This window comes from Erpetoichthys calabaricus, chromosome 15, assembly GCF_900747795.2.
Source record: "Erpetoichthys calabaricus chromosome 15, fErpCal1.3, whole genome shotgun sequence".
NCBI classification, from domain to species: Eukaryota; Metazoa; Chordata; class Cladistia; order Polypteriformes; family Polypteridae; genus Erpetoichthys; species Erpetoichthys calabaricus.
In genome coordinates this window covers 84235767-84260257 of record NC_041408.2, presented here as the reverse complement: position 1 = coordinate 84260257, position 24491 = coordinate 84235767, and the positions used below count along the sequence as shown (strand labels likewise).

At 41.9% G+C, this 24491-nt stretch overlaps 1 protein-coding gene across 4 annotated transcripts in view; it reads left to right on the top strand.

Annotated features, from left to right (window-relative positions):
* adgrb3 (adhesion G protein-coupled receptor B3) overlaps positions 1-24491 on the top strand; it is an 872307-nt gene that overhangs the window by 391878 nt on the left and 455938 nt on the right. For all 4 annotated transcript variants that reach the window (XM_051919125.1, XM_051919127.1, XM_051919124.1 and 1 more), the window contains one exon: positions 10374-10538. In XM_051919125.1, the coding sequence (XP_051775085.1) occupies positions 10374-10538 (165 nt within the window). The remainder of the gene's footprint in view (positions 1-10373; positions 10539-24491) is intronic.

The window sequence follows — 24491 nt, the reverse complement described above, 5'->3', positions numbered from 1 at the left end:
ACAAGCGTTACCTGGTAGGTAACCACCCATACAATCAGATTGTGACACAGACTTCGAATGCCGTGAATATATATATATATATATATATATATATATATATATATATATATATATATATATATATATATATATTTATATATATATAGTCAGAAAAACGACCATAAGACTCTGAGAAGGTTTGGGGCAGCCACCCATATAATTTTTCCCGGCTGCAGAATTTATTCCAAAGAACAGACATGTTCACACAACAGAGTCCAAAACAGAATTCATTCTCTATACACAAGATGGCAGCTTTATAGGCCAGTGGAGGAAGTGATGTCATCATGACCGGAACCGGAAGTGACATCATAGGCTGCCCCAGAGCCGGGAGAGGATTTCCCTAGAATGGTCTGCAAAAGATCAAGAGGGAGAATTAGTGCACTTCGCCACCCCCTGGTCCGGCATGGAATCACATGTACTCAGGCCCTTTAGTTGTCTCCTAAACACGTGTGTGTGACAATGTGTGTACATATATATGTATATAAGAGATATATACAGTAAATAGATACAGTGGTGCCTCGGTTTGCGAGTATAATTCGTTCCGGATTCATGCTTGTAATCCAAAGCACTCGTATATCAATGTGAATTTCCCCATAAGAAATAATGGAAACTCAGATGATTTGTTCCACAACCCAAAACTATTCATATAAAAATGATTAATACAAAATATAAAGTAAAAATACATAAAACAAATTAACCTCCACTTTACCTTTGAAAAGAATAATGGCTGGTGAGAGGGAGACGAGAGAGAAGAGGAGGAGGAGGAGGAGGAGGGTTACTGTGTAGGACGACTTTCACTCGAACTAACGGAATCCCTGCTATCTGTTGGCTCAGTGGAATCTTTTTCTTTTTTGCGACTTTAATAAGGAAACTTCGCCAACGACAGATGCTTTTGCCTGAAGAGTCACCACACTTTCACACAAAATAAAAAAATGCCTTATGCACTGTAAGGTTTCTAAACTCTTTTGGGACCCCCCTGCCCCTCCCCAAACAGGACGACGTTCTGCATCCCAAAGCATCTGCCGGTTCCCAGCGCTGTTGCAGTTCGCCACAAAAGCAAATCTGAACAGGTCACGGTCATGCTATAAGCATCTGCCTTCCATGGGTAATGCAAGGACATGGTGTTATTTGGTCACTAACCTGGTCACGACTCTACCTGTTTGCTGTGTCTGTGTATAGGACAGCGGCAGATCCCGCTACAATAAATAACCCTGCTGTTCCTGTTTCACGCTGAATAAAAGCTGGTTTTGCTAAAGTACTGGGACACAGCTTCATGTGTTGGGGTGCATGACAGGGGACTGACACGTCACAGCACACACACGTGGTCACAATGCTGTAGTGTACAGTATGTGCTCGTACGGATGTTGACTATATGAGTGAGGCATGCCGACTGAGACCGAGCATGGGAGACGATTACCCACAATCCCGCAGAGAGAGAGAGAGAGAGAGAGAGAAGAACCATCAGCCCAGTTGTGATCAGTGACGCTCGGAAGACAAAGTGTATACGGACTACTCGCAGTGCAGGATTTACGTATAAGCTACACAAGCTATAGCTTAGGGCCCCCGCCTTTTTGGGGGCCCCCAAAACAAATTGTCCGAGTGAGCAACTGTCATATATACTTAAATATACTACAGCATTATTTGTCCCAATCAGGCCCGGCCTTAGGCATAGGCGAAGTAGGTGACCGCCTAGGGCCCCGGATCGACTCCTTGGTCTAATTTTCACGCATTTCACAGAGCTTCCAGGGGGACCCCCCTGGACCCCCCTTTCACCTAGGGCCCCATAATACCTAAGACCGGGCCTGACTACTCGTATTGCAAGAACTCGCTCGTTTATCAAGTTAAAATTTATTAAAAATTTTAGCTCGTTTTGCAAAACACTTGCAGACCAAGTTACTCGCAATCCAAGGTTTTAATGATGTATTTTTAGATTATAGGATTTTTCCATATTGGGTTGCACATGTCCTACACCAATAAACAAAAGCATGTACAGAATCGGGACACTCATATTATAGCGTGACCCTGATCTTTTATGATTTGGTTCTGTGGCGCTTCATTGCAGCGCCGTGAGCCTCCTATTGCCCTGCCCCAACAACAGACAATCTTCCAGGAGGAGATTAAAATTAACGCGAAAGAAGCTATTGAAATGATTCAAAACGCCTGGATACAAGTTAAAGAAAGCACTATAGCTACAAATACAGAATCTCATTACAGTGAACCCTCGTTTATCATGGTTAATCCGTTCCAGACTCTACCGAGATAAATTAATTTTCGTGAAGTAGGATTCTTTATTTATAAATCGAATATTTTTGCAGGGCGGCACTGTGGCGCAGTGGGTAGCGCTGCTGCCTCGCAGTTGGGAGACCTGGGGGCCTGGGTTCGCTTCCCGCGTCCTCCCTGCGTGGAGTTTGCATGTTCTCCCCGTGTCTGCGTGGGTTTCCTCCGGGCGCTCCGGTTTCCTCCCACAGTCCAAAGACATGCAGGTTAGGTGGACTGGCGATTCTAAATTGGCCCTACTGTGTGCTTGGTGTGTGGGTGTGTTTGTGTGTGTCCTGCGGTGGGTTGGCACCCTGCCCGGGATTGGTTCCTGCCTTGTGCCCTGTGCTGGCTGGGATTGGCTCCAGCAGACCCCCGTGACCCTGTGTTCGGATTCAGCGGGTTGGATAATGGATGGATGGATATTTTTGCAGTTAGAGTATAGAAAACCTGTTTACGACCTTCTAAATACGTTTTTAACATTGTTAGAGCCCTCTAGACATGAAATAACACCCTTTAGTCACCATTACACTCGTATTACCCAATATATTAGACAAAATAAGAAAAAATAAGACATATTAGATGTTACAAATATCATATTATTATTATTGTACTGTACATTTAATTACACACACACACAGTTCTTACACACAACCACTAACCTATGAAGGCACGACCTCAGTAGGAGAGTCTTCAGGTGGTGCAGTATCTTCAGCAGGTGCGTCGTTGTCTTCTTCCGCTGAAGGAGTAATAGGAGTAGGCAGTGGGTGTCTGGGTGCGCAGCTGAAGAACATCTTGACAGGCAGTTTCTGGCGCTGTCTTTTCATATGCGTGAGGAGGCTTTTGTAGGGTATTGCCATCTTTGATCATATCCAAGAGTTTCACCTTCTCCTGGATGGTAAGCATCTTCCTCCGGCGCTTAGTTTCATTGTCAGAAGGCTTAGAAAAAGCAACATGTTTAGGAGCCATCGTGGGGCTTAGATAAAAGTTCTCAGAAAGCGCATGCGTAGTGACGTAAGCGTGTATGTGAAAAAATCGTGATAGAGTGAAGCCGTGAAAGTCGAAGCGTGATATAGCAAGGGATCACTGTACAACAAAGTTTACATTACAACGAAATATTTTTTAGGTCCCTGTGAGTTCGTTGTAATGGAATTTTACCTGTGTGTACATTTTGTATGTATGTTTAAAACAACTGCTCCTAAGTTATAATCTACTAGTCATTTAGCCCGTTAACGGGCGCTAGAACAGTAGTTCATAAACATTAGTAGGAACAGTCTGTATTAAATGGCAAGGGACTTTGACCTCATTCTTTTTGTTGGTCATATTTTTCTTTGTCTTTCAGCCTTTCTTTTGTTGATGTTTACTTGCTGAGCTGACCGTTCTTCGTGGGCTGCCGCCGTGTATTGTGTGTCTTTAATTTTCTGTGACAGTAATACTGTCTTGTACGGCTCTATTCAATAAGGGAGCGCACAAAAAGGCGAGCTTCAAAAGGGCGACCTCAATTGAAGCGCGGCGAATAAAGGCGTTAGTAGATAATTTAGTTAAAATGCTCTGGAATATGTGAAGAGCAACAAAGGTGCAGATCTTTATTTACGCGCGCTTTTATTCGCTGTGCCCAATTGAGGTCGCCCTTTTTGTGCGCGCACTTATTGAAGGATACCGTCTTGTACGTCCGCTGGCTTGTACATCCGTAATATATACGTCCGTAATATACCTTTAATTTTCTCTGGCGGTAATACAGGCGTGCGCGTCGGTAATATGCCTTTAATCTCCTCTTGACAGTAATGCTGGCTTGTATGTGGCTGTAATATGCGTCACTGTATTGTGTACCTTTAATTTCCTCTCGCAGTAATACTTATTTGTATCTCCGTAAAACGCCTCTAACGTTCTCTGACAGTAATATCACGCATCGCACTGTACCCCGCGCATGCGCACTTCACCACATTTAGTGTCTGCTTACTTGGTGTGTTTGTTATATTTGTTAGTAAGAAGTCGTATTTGATGATTTTTCAGTTTTTGTTTTTTTCCGGTAGTGCCAGTTGATTGTAATTCAGCTCACCCTAATAATCGGAGCATTTCAAACAGAGAAGACCACCGTCCGTAAAACCTTCCAATAGAAGGCGTGTAGTTTTTGTCCTGCCGTAAAGCAGAGTGGGCCTTTCGAGGAGCCGATCGCACCCAAGCTGTAAACCCAGCCGCTGATTTCCGTGTCCGGCTTTTTAGGACGTCAAAGTAAGACAGTTGCACAGTTTGCATGTCTAGTTATTAGCGCAAAAAAAAAAAAAAAGTAAAATAATTGCAAAGTTTGGGCGTAGCCATCCATCCATCCATTTTCCAACCCGCCGAATCCGAACACAGGGTCACGGGAGTCTGCTGGAGCCAATCCCAGCCAACACAGGGCACAAGGCAGGAACCAATCCTGGGCAGGGTGCCAACCCACCACAGTTTGGGCGTAGCGTTTCCTCCAAAGTACCGCCGTATGTAAATTAGCAAACTAGCGCGGCAAAAATGAGCGGCATATAGAATAAACAGATTTTTTTTTTTTAATTTTATGCTTTATTTCATCCTAACTTTTTATATCAACAATATGACAGAAGAAAATGTAATGCAATTTTTGGCTCCAATGAACAGGAAGGTATGTGGCGGAATAAAAGCAGGAATCCGATTATCGGATGAAGACTGCAGAGGTGGAGTTGTTGTTTTTTTTAAAAAAAATTTTTCCATTTCAGTGTGTCTTTTAATGGCGGCCGTGGATTTCTCTTCGCCGTATTGTTTCGGGTACGGGGCAGTGTAGGTCCTGTATGAGGCTCCAACGCGTTCCCCCTGCAGTTCCGTCAATCGGCTGGCAGGGCTCTGCTTGTATTTTGAAGACGTCTTCACTTCCCCTTCCTGACTTCAGGCCGCTAACCTTATTTTAATTCCACTGCCCACGCTTTGGTCAGGTTAGTGTACCCTAAACGTGTGACTGACACTCCACGGAGAGAGGGCTTCTGTTATTTCTGGACTTTTTGTTCAAATCGGTCATCTTGTGTGTGGGTAGGTGGAAGTCGGCCTGCAGAGAGGCAGCTTTGTGCCAGTTGCCATTCACCTCGGCCAGCTTTGTCGAAATACAGAAATGACCAACATGGTGTCCAGGAGCCAATCTGAGCAGACTCAGGCCACTGACGTGCAGTAGAGCAATGCCTGCTATGTTACGGAAGGCCTTTGGGATTCCACCATCCTTGTTATAAATCACAATGCTGTGCAAAAGTATTCAATCCCTTTGATAGTCATCCTCTTTTTCTGCATGATTTGTCCACATATTTATCCATTTAGTATTTTAATGAGAACTCTTATATTGTAACAATACATTTCCAAAGTCAAACTAAAGCATTTTCTGTAGATATTTAATTGAAAGGTAGTGCTTGCAGAAGTATTTACACCTCTATGCTTTGGGAGCTCCAGGTTTACACAAATGAATCACAGGTGACACAAAGGTGACAGTCACCTGTCTGTAATTAGAACAATTTAGACGAGAACAGGCCATTCAGCCGAATAAAGTTTGCCAGTCCTATTCATTTAATTCCTCTAAAATAACATCAAGTCGAGTTTTGAAAGTTCCTAAAGTCCTACTGTCTACTGCACTACTTGGTCGCTTATTTCAAGTGTCTATCGTACTCTGTGTAAAGAAAAACTTCCAAATGTTTGTGTGAAATTTCCCCTAAACAAGTTTCCAACTGTGTCCCCGTGTTCTTGATGAGCTCATTTTAAAGTCACCATCTCGATCCACTGGACTAATTCCCTTCATCATTTTAAACACTCCAATCAGGTCTCCTCTTCATCTCCTTAAGGCTCAGCTCTTTTCATTTTTCCTCATAATTCCCCTGTAGCCCTGAATCACCCTAGTCGCTTTTCTCTGGACCTTTTCTAGTGCTGTTATGTCCTTTTTGTAGCCCACAGACCCAAACTGCACACAGGACTCCAGATGAGGCCTCGCCAGTGTGTTGTAAAGACTTGAGCAGAACCTCCTGTGACTTGTACTCCACACATCAAGGCGCTATACGACCTGACATTGTGTTAGTCTTCTTAATGGCTTCTGAACACTAGTGACAAGCCCACTATGACTCCTAAATCCTTCTCATGAGGGGGACTTTCAATTTTTAGGCCTCCCATTGTGTACTCAAACCTCACATTTTTATTTCCTATGTGTTATATTTACATTTGTTGACATCCAGGCGCTATATAACCTGACATTCTGTTAGTCTTCTTAATGGCTTCTGAACACTGTTTGGCAGGTGATAGTGTCGAGTCCACTATGACTCCTAAATCCTTCTCATAAGGTGTACTCTCAAATTTTCAGACCACCCATTGCATATTTTTACTACGTGTAATACTTTACATTTACTGACATAAAATTTCATTGTCCACAAATCTGCCCAAGAAAAAAAAACAAACAACATAATATCTGGGGGAGCTCAAGGCCAAAAGACCCCCCCCCCCCCAGCCCCCACTGCACATGCTACCTGACATCAATGTGTTTAAACGTCATTCTTCATTGTTTCCAGGAGGATTTGATGTAGTCGGTCTCATGGACAGCTGGGAAACCCATTTTCTTTCCAATAATAAGATAATAACATTTTATTTATATAGTACTGTTTTGTCTTGGTAGAGTATTATATAGCTCTACTTTCCCCTTTTGTATTATTAATGTGTAGCCTTTGCCAGAATGCCTCACATCTCACAGACTTACCACTGTTTATAAGGTATTGTACTTTATAACTTCTCCCCACCTTCCCTTCTACATCTATAAACTCAGACAATTAGGTGTAGTAAAAGACAAGCAGGACTTAAGTTACAATTTAAACAATGTATGATAGATAGATAGATAGATAGATAGATAGATAGATAGATAGATAGATAGATAGATAGATAGATAGATAGATAGATAGATAGATAGATAGATAGATAGATAGATAGATATGAAAGGCACTATATGATAGATAGATATGAAAGGCACTATATGATAGATAGATAGATAGATAGATAGATAGATATGAAAGGCACTATATGATAGATAGATATGAAAGGCACTATATGATAGATAGATAGATAGATAGATAGATAGATAGATAGATAGATAGATAGATAGATAGATATGAAAGGCACTAAATAATAGATAGATAGATATGAAAGGCACTATAAGATAGATAGATAGATAGATAGATAGATAGATAGATAGATAGATAGATAGATAGATAGATAGATAGATAGATAGATATGAAAGGCACTATATGATAGATATGAAAGGCACTATATAATAGATAGATAGATATGAAAGGCACTATATGATAGATAGATAGATATGAAAGGCACTATATGATAGATATGAAAGGCACTATATGATAAATAGATATGAAAGGCACTATATAATAGATAGGTAGATAGATATGAAAGGCACTATATGATAGATAGATAGATATGAAAGGCACTATATAATAGATAGATAGATATGAAAGGCACTATATGATAGATAGATAGATAGATAGATAGATAGATAGATAGATAGATAGATAGATAGATAGATAGATATGAAAGGCACTATATAATAGATAGGTAGATAGATATGAAAGGCACTATATGATAGATAGATAGATAGATAGATAGATAGATAGATAGATAGATAGATAGATAGATAGATAGATAGATAGATAGATAGATAGATACTTTATTAATTCCCAAGGGGGATTCACATACTCGAGCAGCAGCATACTGATAAAGAACAATATTAAATTAAAGAGTGATAACAATGCAGGTATAACAGACAGACAGTAACTTTGTATAATGTTAAATGTTAACGTTTACCCCCCCAGGTGGAATTGAAGAGTCTCATAGTGTGATGAATGAACTATCTCCTCAGTCTGTCAGTGGAGCACGACGGTGACAACAGTCTGTCGTTGAAGCTGCTCCTCTGTCTGGAGATGATCCTGTTTAGTGGATGCAGTGGATTCTCCATGATTGACAGGAGTCTGCTTAGCGCCCGTCGCTCTGCCATGGACGTCAAACTGTCCAGCTCCATGCCTACAATAGAGCCTGCCTTCCTCACCAGTTTGTCCAGGCGTGAGGCGTCCCTCTTCTTTATGCTGCCTCCCCAGCACACCACCGTGTAGAAGAGGGCACTCGCCACAACCGTCTGATAGAACATCTGCAGCATCTTATTGGAGATGTTGAAGGACGCCAGCCTTTTAAGGTAGTATAGTCGGCTCTGTCCTTTCTTACACAGAGTATCAGTATAGGCAGTCCAGTCCAGTTTATCATCCAGCTGCACTCCCAGGTATTTATAGGTATGCACCCTCTGCACACAGTCACCTCTGATGATCACGGAGTCTATGAGGGTCCTGGTCCTCCTAAAATCCACCACCAGCTCTTTGGTTTGCTGGTGTTCAGGTGTAGGTGGTTTGAGTCGCACCATTTAACAAAGTCCTTGATTAGGTTCCTATACTCCTTCTCCAGCCCATTCCTGATACAGCCCACGATAGCAGTGTCGTCAGTGAACTTTTGCACGTGGCAGGACTCCAAGTTGTATTGGAAGTCCGATGTATATAGGCTGGACAGGACTGGAGAACGTACAGTCCCCTGCGGCGCTCCTGTGTTGCTGACCACAATGTCAGACCTGCAGTTCCCGAAATGCACATACCGAGGTCTGTCTGTAATATAGTCCACGATCCATGCCACTGGGTGTGAATCTGCTCCCATAGTCATAAACAATAACAATATGCAAAGTACATTCGAATATTGGCAACCATACAACCTGATAAATGCTGATGTGTAGTTTCAGGTGGCACACAGACTTGTTAGTTACTTTAAATGTCTCCAGTTAAGTCCTCATTTGTGGTCAGCTTTGTTCAGAACAGGCCGCATGCCTGTCTCAATATGGCTGCCAAGCTGTGCTCTTCATTGTGTTGTCCTTTTCAGTTCATGATTTGTGTCAGATGTTCTTTCCTCAGTTTGATAAGAGAGAGAGTGAGGTAAAGCAAGCCAATCTAGAGACTCTCTGTCCAACCCCTACAGCCAATAGGGCGTCGTGGTACTTAAAGGTTTCTGATACAAGCCAATCCCAAACAGCCATACTTCAGACCACAGAATACCCTCACACCTGCCCTCCAAACCAGGTGTTAAGGTGAAGCTTGGCAGTTAGGCAGCCTGGCTTTCCTGAGGGGGTTGACCGAGAGACTTTAGCAGAGAAATATTAGCCAAACTTGTCTGAGGCACTTCACCCCAATCCTGTCCTAAAATTACAAAGAGTCTCAGTCCTAAAAGGGGGGAATGGATTCTTAAACCATCAAACCATTGCTGTTCATATCAATAATGTAACACTAATATTACATTTGCTTTGTCTAAGTTACAAATTAAGACATACAAAACATTTATCAACTTGTATCCCGTCACAACAAGCGCCTTTCACACTACTACTGAATGCTGGTGTCCTGCCCAGTTGTTCTCTGTGGAATGAACTCCGGCTGCGCCACAGCAAAAGCAGGTTATGAAGATGGATGGGTGGATGGACTTCTGCCCAACACATTTGTCCAGTTAAGTGCAGAGACTGTGGTTCAGAGTCAGGTGATACTGGCCCTGGTGGGTTTGGGTGGGGTTCCCAAAAATCTTAACAACATATGTTTAAGATTCAACAGCAACACCTGATTTGTGGTATCACCCAAAATCAAACAAGGAAAACTTCAATGGGCTTTAACAGACCCCCAGATTTGATAAGACAAGAAAAGCAAAAATTCCCAAAAATACAAAACCCTGTAGGGAAAAAAAAATGGAAGAAATTCCGGGAAAGGCAATTCAGAGACTGGTTGTTGTCTTGTTTTACTCCACAGCCCGCAATTTCTGCCCCTCTCTGCATAGCCACTGCAATATGGAGGACTTGTGTGCTGCAATACTAACTCTTGAATGATTCGAGTCAGCCCTGACCGTGAAAGGCGCTATATAACATAAAGCATCACTGACTTTTAGTGATTAAAAACTACAGCAGACCTGCTCTGTCCATTTTTTAAACCTGATATATCTGTCTTGCTTTTTTTTTTCCCCCCTTGTAGTGGACGGCCAATGGCAAGAGTGGACTCCGTGGGGTCAATGCTCAGTGACCTGCTCCAATGGCACCCAGCAGAGAAGCAGACAGTGCTCGGCGGCGGCACACGGAGGGTCAGAATGTCGAGGACACTGGGCCGAGAGCAGGGAGTGCTACAACCCCGAGTGCACCGGTGCGTATGGCGAGCATGGTGGTCTTTGTCGATGGAAAAGCGGGGATCGGCTTTGTAAATTATGTCAAGTAATTAAAAACGACCGTGGGGATGTGCGAGTGAGAAGAAAGAAGATGTTTAAATATGTAAGAGGCAGGAGAGGACATTTAAATATGTAAGAGACATGAGAGCCCCTATCGCTGTGGGAAGAAGTAAACAGCTCTGTGCGGAGTATTACAGCACGTTACACCACCTAAGGGGTTGTGAGGAGACAAACATGGTGAGCAGTATTACAATAATAATAATAACTAAATAGGGGAAGACTGAGGTGGGTTGGCACCCTGCCCGGGATTGGTTCCTGCCTTGTGCCCTGTGTTGGCTGGGATTGGCTCCAGCAGACCCCTGTGACCCTGTGTTCAGATTCAGCGGGTTGGATAATGGATGGATGGAAATAGGGGAAGAACAGAACACTCTACTTTACTAATAACAGCAATGGTCAAAAGAGAAAGGATTCTGAAAAATCAAACAGATATGATATGGGGAATTATGGTTTTCAATCATAATAAGAATAATCATGTGTTAAATTCTAAGTATCGGCACAGTGGGGCAGGAAGGGTCGTGTCCCGAGTCCTCCCTGTGTGGAGTGTGCATGTGCTCCCCGTGTCTGCGTGGTGCTCGGGTTTCCACAGACAGTCCAAAGATATGCAGATTAGGTGAACTGGCAATAGAGTGTGTGTGTGTGTGTGTGTGTGTGTGTGTTGTTCACCCTGCAATGGACTGGCACCTCATCCAGGGTTTGTTCCTGCCTTCTGCCTGATGCTAGCTGTGAAGGCTCTAGCTTTCCTGTGACCCTGCTCAGGATAAATGGGTTTGGAAAATGAATGGATTGATGATGATGATGATGATGATGATTATTATTATGTGAATTTTCCAGTGGCTGCAGAGGTGTCCATGTCCCAGCAAGGGACCTAACGTTTAACACAGAACTTTGTGTGAGAATGTGAGCAGTTAATAATAATAATAATAATAAAAATAACAACAGCAATAATAATAACAGTAGACCCCCGCGAAGTCGCGGTTCAGGGTTCGCGGACTCAGTCATTCGCGGATTTTTTCTTAGAACCTAACTATTAATTGTTAGTGGAAAGCGCAAATATCCTCCGCAATTTTTTATGGCTTTTTTTGTGGCAATACTGTGCTTTGGAAACAACAGGAAGCAACTGCTGAGGGAAATGCGGTTTGGGATGGTGAAAGTAGCCAATCCCAGAGCGTTATTCATTTCTCCTTGCTGATGATTTGACCGCTGCTTTGTGACGCGTCTCCAGCTGAGCGTCCTCGTGTTTTCCGTTTTGTTATTGTTTTGTTATTTTTAAACGCACACGATGTCGTCGAACCGCTCTGCACCTTTTAAGGTTTCTGGCACTGAGCCTAAGCACCAGAAGAAGTGTAAAACACTCCAGGAGAAGGTTGATTTGCTCCGGGAACTAAAAAGTTATGCTGCAGTAGCGCGCCTCTATGGCATTAATGAAAGCACTGTATGCTACATAAAGAAGAACGAAGCAGCGATCTGGAGTACCGTATCTGTAAGTTTCTGTGATAGTGCCAAAAAGGAAAAGACCGTAAGTAATAAAAATATCATCAGGATGGAACCTGCCTTGGCACTGTGGATCACCGACTGCAGGAAGACGGTAACATCATCAGTGAGAAAGCACGGAAATTGTACCAGCAGTTCGCTACGGGAGACAATGTAGCAACTTCCTATCACAATGTTCCTGAAACCTATAAAGAAAAGCCAACACGAAACCCCACCAGAAGAAGACCCGTCCAAAGATACGACTCCTCCTGAAGCGCCTGAAGAAGAGGTGCCACCCAAGAAGTTTTAAATCTACTAAAGTTTTAAAGCTACTTCATCATTGGTGAGTACCCGTACATCCATCCATCCATTTTCCAACCCGCTGAATCCGAACACAGGGTCACGGGGGTCTGCTGGAGCCAATCCCAGCCAACACAGGGCACAAGGCAGGAACCAATCCTGGGCAGGGTGCCAACCCACCGCAGGACACACACAAACACACCCGCACACCAAGCACACACTAGGGCCAATTTAGAATCGCCAATCCACCTAACCTGCATGTCTTTGGACTGTGGGAGGAAACCGGAGCGTCTGGAGGAAACCCACGCAGACACGGGGAGAACATGCAAACTCCACGCAGGGAGGACCCGGGAAGCGAACCCAGGTCCCCAGGTCTCCCAGCTGCGAGGCAGCAGCGCTACCCACTGCGCCACTGTGCCACCCTCACGTACATTTTACTGTATTTTAATTAAATGAAGTTATTATGTATTTACTCTACTTATAACAAAGAAAACATGCTTGCATAAATTACAGAACGTATAATGGTAACATCTGTATTTTACAGTTAATAATAATAATTGTATATTATTATGGTAGCATGGTGGCGCACTGGTGCCTCACAGTAAAGGAGACCAGGTTTCACATCCAGGACATTAAAAAAAAATTTAAAAAAAGAATTTTACTGTATTTTAATTAAATGAAGTTATTATGTATTTACTCTACTTATAACAAAGAAAACGCGCTTGCATTAATTACAGTACGTATAATGGTAACATCTGTATTTTACATTCTAGCACCGTGGGAGACATAGCAGTACAGTACTGTACAGTAGATGGGTTTACCTTTACATTCTGTTTTTAGGTAATGTATTAAGCCGAGTTTGCAACGAAATTAAAGTGCTTTGGGGGCATACTGTATTTAGGGTTTAAACTATAAAAATAGGCATTTAAAAGGCATTTTTTAACCACATCCAAAAGTCTTGGTTTTTCACAATTCGTGGGTGCTCTGGGAACATAACCCCCGTGAATTTTGTGGGTGTACTGTATTCTTATTCTTCTTATTAGTTTTATTATGGCAGCATAGTGGTGGCACTGCTGCCTCACAGTAAAGGAGACCAGGGTTCGCATCCTGGGTTCTCCCTACATCGAGTTTCCACGTTCTCCCAGTGTCTGCATGGGTTTCCACCCACAGTCCAGAGATATGGAGTTCTAGTGAACTGGCACTGCTAAATTGGCCACAGAGTGTGTTTGGTGTGTGTGTGGTTGTTTGCCCTGAGATGGACTGGCACCCCATCCAAGCCTTTTTCCTGCCTTGTGCCCTATGCTAGCTGGGTTAGGCTCCAGCTCACCCCCTGTGACCCTGGTGTGGATTAAGCTGGTTGGACATGATATTATTATTATTATGTGAATTTTCCAGTGGCTGCTGAGATGTCCATGTCCCAGCTAGTGACTTAATGTTTAACACAGGAACTTTCCAGAGAATGTGAGAAGTTAATAATAATAATTGTATATTATTATGGCAGCATGGTGGCGCACTGGTGGCACTGCTGCCTCACAGTAAAGGAGACCAGGGTTCGCATCCTGGGTTCTCCCTGCACGGAGTTTCCACGTTCTCCCAGTGTCTGCATGGATTTCCACCCACAGTCCAGCGATATGGAGTTCTAGTGAACTGGCACTGCTAAATTGGGCACAGAGTGTGTTTGGTGTGTGTGTGATTGTTAGCCCTGCGATGGACTGGCACCCCATGCAAGCCCTTTTCCTGCCTTGTGCCCTATGCTAGCTGGGTTAGGCTCCAGCCCACCCCCTGTGACCCTGGTCTGGATTAAGCTGGTTGGACATCATATTATTATTATTATGTGAATTTTCCAGTGGCTGCTGAGGTGTCCATGTCCCAGCTAGTGACTTAATGTTTAACACAGAACTTTGTAGAGAATGTGAGAAGTTAATAATAATAATTTTATATTATTATGGCAGCATGGTGGTGCACTGCTGCCTCACAGTAAAGGAGACCAGGGTTCGCATCCTGGGTTCTCCTTGCACGGAGTTTCCACGTTCTCCCAGTGTCTGCTTCGGTTTCCACCCACAGTCCAGAGATATGGAGTTCTAGTGAACTGACACTGCTAAATTGGCCACAGAGTGTGTTTGGTGTGTGTGTGATTGTTTGCCCTGCTATGGACTGGCACCCCATCCAAGCCATTTTCCTGCCTTGTGCCCTATGCCAGCTGGGTTAGGCTCCAGCCCACCCCCTGTGACCCTGGTGTGGATTAAGCTAGTTGGACATCATATTATTATTATTATTTCAGTTCTTTGGATATTGCAGCCTTTCAGCTGGTATGAACCTCTTGAGAGTGGGTACGGTTGAAAGTCTTGGGTAGGGGAAGATGGCAGAATTTAGGTCTAGTCAGGGTTAGGGTGCCTAGTCAGGGTCATCTCAAAGGAGATTATCCGGTATTAAGTACTGCTGACTGTGCCAAGGACTCTGCTGACGATGGACGCCGTGGTGTTTTTGTACAGTAGAGATACCGATGTTGGCCGAGCTCTTTTCAGTATGTCACTTGATGGATTTAGCTATGATGACAGGGACAACTCCTGCGTCTGTTTTCCAAAGCCTTTTAATTTTGTTTTGGAGCTGATGGTAGTGCTTTAATTTGCGCTCTTCTTTTGGACCGATGTTATAGTCCGACGACACCGAGATATTAAGAGTTTTGATTATTATTGTGAAAGAAGATAACAATTGAAAAACAGGATATTGTTTCAGCAGTACCAGTTAAATAATCTCTTATGTCACCATTATGGTTTCCAGTGTCCATTGCACAGGTGACATATTCGGCTGTAGCTGCTGCTTTATCAGTTTCTGATATTCTGGGTAAACATTACTGAGGTTTGAACACCTCGTCGTTCTACCAGAGCAGTAACCTGTGCCTCTAAGAGACCTCAACTGTCCGCTATGGTTAATGCTGCTGTATTTTTGGCCCCACAATATTAAAGCTTAGAAAAACCTGCCAGACAGGGTGGGCCTCTGACTCCCAGTCCTGTGTCTCATTATCTGGTGAAGAGTGCCGACAAAACTCCCTGGGGGATCTGGGGGGCCCCTCGAGTGATCTGAAATTCTTTGTTGGGTCCTCCCTTCCTCATTAACTTGCAAAAATATCCAAAGGGAATAAATCATTCATTTGTTCTGGTTCCACACCACCAGGACATTAAAAAAAAATTTAAAAAAAAGAAGACCACCGGCCCCCCCAATCAACATCAGCCCACTTCTTTCCCAGTCATAAATTATTTTTTTCAGCCAGAGGAGTCAGAAGCAGGGGTGGGGGGGTTAGAGTCTGTAATTTGTCCCATCCCCCATTCTTCCTTTTGTAGGTCACTATAAATGATTTTATTATTGCGAATTCCCACAGTAAGCCTTTTAAGTTCTATAAATGGAGGCTAACGGATTCTCGTACCCAAGAAATGAAAATCCCAGCTTGTCTAGACCCTTCTTTCAAAGTGTGACCCCTTTGGAGCCACAGTGGGACTGAAGTACTTCAGGAGTTGCGCATGATCCTTTTAACAGCACCAGAGTAGACAAACTAGTCATGCATGGTATATTGATCAAGTGAAGGAAACAGGACAGAAAAGAGAAAAAAATAAATACAACAAAGCAGCACATTTCATTTTTGTGTTTTTGACCGAGATGCTTAGATGGCGAAGATGTTCACTTTCTTTTTCTGTTGAACCTGTCCAATTGATAAACTGCTCTGAAACTTCAAGAGAGAAAATAAACTCACTGAACTGATAAATGGATCAACATTTGGCACGTGTTTATTGTAGCAATAGTGAGCAGCCAGCAGAGGTCGAAAGAGAGGCAGCAAAATTCCACCTGCCTTTATGGAAATGGAATTTTCTTGTATTGTATTTGTCTGCTGGAGCCAATCCCAGCCAACACAGGGCGCAAGGCAGGAACCAATCCCGGGCAGGGAGCCAACCCACCACAGGACACACACAAACACACCCACACACCAAGCACACACTAGGGCCAATTTAGAATTGCCAATCCACCTAACCTGCATGTCTTTGGACTGTGGGAGGAAACCGGAGCGCCCGGAGGAAACCCACGCAGACACGGGGAGAACATGCAAACTCCACGCAGGGAGGACCCAGGAAGCGAACCCAGGTCCCCAGGTCTCCCAACTGCGAGGCAGCAGCGCTACCCACTGCACCACCATGCCGCCCCGTATTGTATTTATAGAGTTGTTAATTACAAGCCATGGCCCCTGGCAAAGACAGGTAATAGAATTATTTTAAAATATTTGCTATCTCTTCCCCTACATGCACCTTCAGTGCCTTTCCTCTGTTTTTGTGTGTGTGTCTCTCCCTTCCTCTGCAGAACAGAAGATTGACAGCAATTCCACCGCTGACATCACTTCCATTATTGCCCGTCCTTTTCTGCCTGGACCTCAAATGATCAGAAAGTCAGCCATGTTCATTGTTTAAATGTTTGTCTTATAAGGCAATTATCTCAGTATATGCCTTCACTCTTCTCACACTCACATTTCCTCCATCACATCACCAAATCCAAACTGACCAATCACACCAAGGCTAAAATGACCAATCAGATTGCTCAGAGGAACTGGACACACAGACTTTAGTGTTTTATTATAAAGTAGCCTTTGCTTTTATTGTCTTGTGACAGTGATTGTTCCTCAGAAAGCAGATATATAATATCAACAAACAAAAGCAGATATATAATATCAACAAAAATTCAAATATATATATATATATATATATATATATATATATATATATATTTGAATATATTTGAATTTTTGTTGATGTATATCAGCTGATATATAATACTATCAGCTATCCCAGGATCACATAAATTCAGAAAGAACAGCATAGCATATACCTTGGATACAAATGACTGCACTAAAATAAAAATGTAAAGTATATTCTATCTATTATGTATTTATTGATTTAAACAAGGCGGCACGGTGGCGCAGTGGGTTGCGCTGCTGCCTCGCAGTTAGGAGCCCTGGGTTCACTTCCCAGGTCCTCCCTGCATGGAGTTTGCATGTTCTCCCCGTGTCTGTGTGGGTTTCCTCCCACAGTCCAAAGACATGCAGGTTAGGTGCATTGGCGATTCTAAATTGTCCTTGGTGTGTGTGTGTGTGTGTGTGTGTGTGTGTGTGTGTGTGTGTGTGTATGTGTGTGTGCCCTGCGGTGGGATGGCACCCTGCCCGGGGTTTGGTTCCTGCCTTGCGCCCTGTGTTGGTTGGGATTGGCTCCAGCAGACCCCTGTGACCCTGTAGTTAGGATATAGCGGGTTGGATAATGGATGGATGAGGATGATTTAAACAACTTCTGTAAAATGCGAAATTTCATATCTATTTATCTGTCTATTATATAGTGCCTTTCATATCTATCTTAATCTTCCTATTAAACTAAAATCTGTCTATCTTATCCTTCCTACTATACTAAAACCTGTCTGTCTGTCTAGCTAGTGCCTTTCCTTTATAAATATAAAGTGACCCAAATAAACTTCCCAAGGCATTTTGGCACATGATAGTTAATTTCCAAGCCCAAAGACCTTTAAGAAGATCAGCTCACACATGTTAACCTCAAAAGGTAGAACTGGGAGGAGAAAGACAAAGCCAGAATGCCCTCCTATGAACCAGGCATTAACATGGTGTTTGCCATCATATGGAGTGAATCGCAATGTAATTTACTGTACATTGACATTTACTCCTAAATTTATTTGCTTAGCAGACACTTCTATCCAAAGTGACTTACAAAAAATGTCAACCTAATCGAGTAAACATCCATCTGAGGACACTTTGGGAACAAGCGTGACATGACAAGGCCTCAAAATGGATCCGCTCAGATTAGTTTGACTTCTTTAGGTACCAGAAGCTATCAAAGCCGTTATTAATAAGGCAGACGCTAGCAGAAGAAGAGGGTCTTCTTGTGCATTTTGCATCTTCAAACCCATAATTTATCTGCTCATTTTATTAATGTCATTCAGACAGTTTTTGTTAATGCTAACATTCACAAGTCAAAATATAAAAGCCAATGTGACAACAGATTAAACAAAAGACACGTTAAAGTCTCATTATAGTTTTGTCAGTTTGAAAAACAGAGTTCCCTCAGAATGGACGGCCGTCTTTGTCCCCCTTTCCAGACCTGTAATCAGCGGTCCGCCTGTTATCAGAGATCGTCCCTGACTATTTGTAGGGCTCCACAAATCAACAGTTTGTCCTTTTATTATTGTGACAGGGGGAGATGGGGACCATTGACAATCTAGAGCAGTGCTTCCCACACTCAGCCCTGGGGACCCCCGGTGGCTGCAGGTTTTTGTTCCATCCAGCTTCTGTTTTTAATTGGACTCCTGGGCTAATTAAGTGGACTGATATTTCCCAGATTCTGTGTTTTAGGAACAATATATAGAAATTAAAAAACTAAGTTTGGTAAAAGCAGTTTATTAAAATGTAGTAAACAGTTACAGTGCATCCAGAAAGTATTCACAGCGCATCACTTTTTCCACATTTTGTTATGTTACAGCCTTATTCCAAGATGGATTAAATTCATTTTTTTCCTCAGAATTCTACACACAACACCCCATAATAACAACATGAAAAAAGTTTACTTGAGGTTTTTGCAAATTTATTAAAAATAAAAAAACTGAGAAATCCCATGTACATAAGTATTCACAGCCTTTGCTCAATACTTTGTCGATGTGCCTTTGGCAGTAATTCCAGCCTCAAGTCTTTTTGAATATGATGCCACAAGCTTGGCACACCTATCCTTGGCCAGTTTTGCCCATTCCTCTTTGCAGCACCTCTCAAGCTCCATCAGGTTGGATGGGAAGCGTCGGTGCACAGCCATTTTAAGATCTCTCCAGAGATGTTCAATCGGATTCAAGTCTGGGCTCTGGCTGGGCCACTCAAGGACATTCACAGAGTTGTCCTGAAGCCACTCCTTTGATATCTTGGCTGTGTGCTTAGGGTCGTTGTCCTGCTGAAAGATGAACCGTCGCCCCAGTCTGAGGTCAAGAGCGCTCTGGAGCAGGTTTTCATCCAGGATGTCTCTGTACATTGCTGCAGTCATCTTTCCCTTTATCCTGACTAGTCTCCCAGTCCCTGCCACTGAAAAACATCCCCACAGCATGATGCTGCCACCACCATGCTTCACTGTAGGGATGGTATTGGCCTGGTGATGAGTGGTGCCTGGTTTCCCCCAAACGTGACGCCTGGCATTCACACCAAAGAGTTCAGTCTTTGTCTCATCAGATCAGATTTTCTTTCTCATGGTCTGAGAGTCCTTCAGGTGCCTTTTGGCAAACTCCAGGCGGGCTGCCATGTGCCTTTTACTAAGGAGTGGCTTCTGTCTGGCCACTCTACCACACAGGCCTGATTGGTGGATTGCTGCAGAGATGGTTGTCCTTCTGGAAGGTTCTCCTCTCTCCACAGAGGACCTCTGGAGCTCTGACAGAGTGACCATCGGGTTCTTGGTCACCTCCCTGACTAAGGCCCTTCTCCCCCGATCACTCAGTTTAGATGGCCGGCCAGCTCTAGGAAGAGTCCTGGTGGTTTCAAACTTCTTCCACTTACAGATGATGGAGGCCACTGTGCTCATTGGGACCTTCAAAGTAGCAGAAATGTTTCTGTAACCTTCCCCAGATTTGTGCCTCGAGAAAATCCTGTCTCGGAGGTCTACAGACAATTCCTTTGACTCTTCATGCTTGGTTTGTGCTCTGACATGAACTGTCAACTGTGGGACCTTATATAGACAGGTGTGTGCCTTTCCAAATCATCTCCAGTCAACTGAATTTACCACAGGTGGGCTCCAATGAAGCTGCAGAAACATCTCAAGGATGATCAGGGGAAACAGGATGCACCTGAGCTCAATTTCGAGCTTCACGGCAAAGGCTGTGAATACTTATGTACATGTGCTTTCTCAATTGTTTTATTTTTAATAAATTTGCAAAAACCTCAAATAAACTTTTATCACGTTGTCATTATGGGCTGTTGTGTGTAGAATTCTGAGGAAAAAAATGAATTTAATCCCTTTTGGAATAAGGCTGTGACATAACAAAATGTGGAAAAAGTGATGCACTGGGAATACTTTCCAAATGCACTGTATATTTGTACTAAAGCGGTTTCTTTTTGGAGCTGTGACTCATCTGGTTCTGGTGTTTCAGAAGCGCGTTGTAGGCGCCTTCATTTATTGTTTTTATCCATGCAGTCTCTTTTTTGTTTTTTCTATGGCTGTGTCGTCAGCGAGAAGTCGTTTGCTGACGGCGGTGGATTCGCGTGCTGAAGTGACCATGGCGGCGGATCCGGGCATGGAGGGCTAGATTACGAAATGAATGTGGTATATGCGGTGGTGTGGGCGGTCGTGTTCGGGCGGCTGTACAACTTGGCGCGCACGCTTTACCTCAGGTTTAGTTCACAGTTCGTAGCCATGGTAAAGTTTTCATTTAATTAAATAAACATATTTGTACTAAAGCGGTTTCTTTGTGTGGGCGCCTTCGTTCATTGTTTTTATCCATACGGGCTCATTTACAGGTCGTAGCCATACGGGCTCGTGTTTGTATTACTAATAGTTGAGCTCCTTCCATTTGGAGCCGTGACTCCTTTGCCTGTGCTGTGTCAGAAGCGCGTTGTGGGCGCGTTCGCTCATTGTGGATTAGAGCAGGTGTAGTTTACAGGTTGTGGTGTTTGGGCGCCATGCACTGACTCTGGGAACTACGGGCTCGGTTTTGTATTACAAATCGTTGAGCTCTTTCCATTTGGAGCCATGACTCCTTTGCCTCTGCTGACACAGACCGCTGGCACAGTGGATTAGAGCAAGTTTAGTTTACAGGTTGTGCTGTTTGGGCGCCACATACTGACTCTGGGAAGCCGCTGCGTTTGACTCTGGGGCGCCGCGGCGCAGTGCGCATGCGCTTCGGTGCGTCCGCCATGCATAAATTAAAACTGTCGTTTAGTAATATAGATGGTGTCGCCACCCAAAAGTTGCATTTTCAATATCGGTCACCTCTAACCATTTAGTTCATAACAAATCGCAACTTACAGCTAGTTTAAAGAAAAAGAACTTACTCTTTACTTGAAATCAACAACAGACAACCAAACATTTGAATATTATAACTATGTACAGTACAAAATTTAAAAAAATAAAAACATATCGTCCTCCCAACACTACTGGTGAGCTCACCTTTAGTACATACACTGTTCAGAGTAAATAGTTACTCCGTTAGGAGATCCAAACATAGTTCGGGTGCATAGTGGCCAACAAATAAAACAACACTGGCCGCTTCACTTGAGTTTCACGTCAAGCCAAATAATAAATAAACCAAACAAAAACAACAAAACGCACAGACCTTGGGTAAATTAACTCCTCCTTGTTGTGTCCCTCATTTGTCCTTTCGTGTCACCCCATCTTGGATCAGGAAATAAAAATTCACCAGCGGGTTGCACTCGCGTCCTACCGTCTTTCACGTCGTGTATTCCCCGCACGCTCTGTTTCAGTTCCCTATTCCAGTTCTCCTGCTCTACCGGCTATCTTTGCCTTGCGTTTACTTTCGTCCCCCTAAATCTTGTATCGACTTCAGTTTTTTCTCTTTCTCTTTCTCTCTCTGTGCGCCAGCGTTTTGCCGTTACGTTCCCTTTTCCACTTTTTTTCTTGATGTTTCAATATATTGTAGGTTTCTCGTCCTCGTCAGCGTTATGCTGTCACTTCTTTTCTATCAGTTGAGCGTTTTGTTAAAGCTGTTTTCTTGCATCTGTCGTCTCACTTCAGCGTTCTCCTAAAGTTACCTTTTCTGCTCTTACAGCCACGTGTCCTCCCTCTCCTCTCTTCACTTCCGTGTATCTCCGCGCCTCCCCTTTTCCTCCAATCCCGTCCCTGTATCCAGGGCCGGATTTATATGAAAAGAGGCCCTAGGCTATTCCACTTATGAGGCCCTTTCACCTTCCATTTTTAAGTTTGTAAATTACATGAGAGATAATAAAATACGTAATACGCGTTGATCTTAACCAATACATTTTTATGTTTGTTTATTAGTCATATGCGTATAATTTCTCCTTATTTTCGGTTCAGTGTTTTAGTGTTCACTGTTTTTAGAATAGTGTAATTTTAATTTTGCTAACAATTTGAATGTAGGCCCCTCTTGATCTTGAGGCCCTAGGCTGAAGCCTAGTTAGCCTATAGGAAAATCCGGCCCTGCCTGTATCTACCTGACTCAGCCGAAGGATGGATCAATGAGGGAGCACAGTCAGGTATTAGTTTGGGCTTTATGCTCCTGCTCTGTTTAGGGTTTCTACTCGCAACCGCACTTATTTTTAGTTATGGGGTTAACTTTATTGACAAAATACATTCTGCCCTGTGTTTTTTTAACCTATCTCTTAAAATCTACCCTGGTTACATATATGCAGATTTTAAACTCCCATTTCATATTCTGTCATTTTAATATTAAGTTTATGAAATTTGATATCAGGCTTACAAAATTTAATATCATGCCTTAGAAATTTTTATTTTGACTGTTATAACTTTGATACCTGTTTTGGAAATCTGACTTCAAAAGAGAGTGAGTAAATGCTAAAATGGCTTGCTGCATATATCACATTTACAGATTTTGGTATAAAATGTTGTACCTTTAACATCAGTGTTTCAAAAACTGCATATCAGGCTTATGTAATTTGATACCAAGATTTTAAAATTTGAAATGTCAAATGTTTGAAATTTGATATCGTGATTTTGAAATCTGATAACATTGATCCTAAAGTTTGATATCAAGGTTTCAAAAATGCGTCTCAACATTGTAAGGTTTGATCTCAAGGTTTTAAATAAGATATCGAGCTTCGGAAATTTCATATCTAGCTTTTCAAATTTGATATCAAGCTTTTGAAATTTGATATCATTCTTTTAAAATATGATATTGGTTTTTCCAATTCCTGAAATCAGCGTTTTGAAACTTAATATCAAAAAAGAAAGTTTAAATGCTAACACATATGCTGATGTTAAACTCTCGTATCATATTCTGTCAAGTTCTTGAAATTTGACATGGAGCTTTTGAAATCTGATATCAAGTTTGAGGATGTTTATATCAAATTTCAAACACTCAATATTAAATTTCAAAAGCATGATATCAAATTTCATAAACGTGGTTTCAGAATGACAAAATTTAATATGAGAGTTTAAAATCAACATATGTATTGGCATTTAAGCTTTCTTTTTTGATATCAACATTCAAAATGTTGATGTCAAAATTGGAAAAACCGTTATCATTTTTAAATGTGTGATATCAAATTTCAAAAGCTTGGTATCAAATTTTAAATGTGTGATATCAAATTTCAAAAGTTTGTATCAAATTTTAAATGTGTGATATCGAATTTCAAAAGCTTGATATCAAATTTTAAATGTGTGATATCAAATTTCAAAAGCTTGATATCAAATTTCAAAAGCTTGGTATCAAATTTTAAATGTGTGATATCAAATTTCAAAAGCTTGATATCAAATTTTAAATGTGTGATATCAAATTTCAAAAGCTTGATATCAAATTTTAAATGTGTGATATCAAATTTCAAAAGCTTGATATCAAATTTCAAAAGCGTTGTATCAAATTTAAAATGTGTAATATCAAATTTCAAAAGCTTTATATCAAATTTTAAATGTGTGATATCGAATTTCAAAAGCTTGATATCAAATTTTAAATGTGTGATATTACATTTCAAAAGCTTGATATCAAATTTCAAAAGCTTGGTATCAAATTTTAAATGTGTAATATCAAATTTCAAAAGCTTTATATTAAATTTTAAATGTGTGATATCAAATTTCAAAAGCTTGATATCAAATTTTAAATGTGTGATATCAAATTTCAAAAGCTTGATATCAAATTTCAAAAGTTTGTATCAAATTTTAAATGTGTGATATCGAATTTCAAAAGCTTGATATCAAATTTTAAATGTGTGATATCAAATTTCAAAAGCTTGATATCAAATTTCAAAAGTTTGTATCAAATTTTAAATGTGTGATATCGAATTTCAAAAGCTTGATATCAAATTTTAAATGTGTGATATCAAATTTCTAAAGCTTGATATCAAATTTCAAAAGTTTGTATCAAATTTTAAATGTGTGATA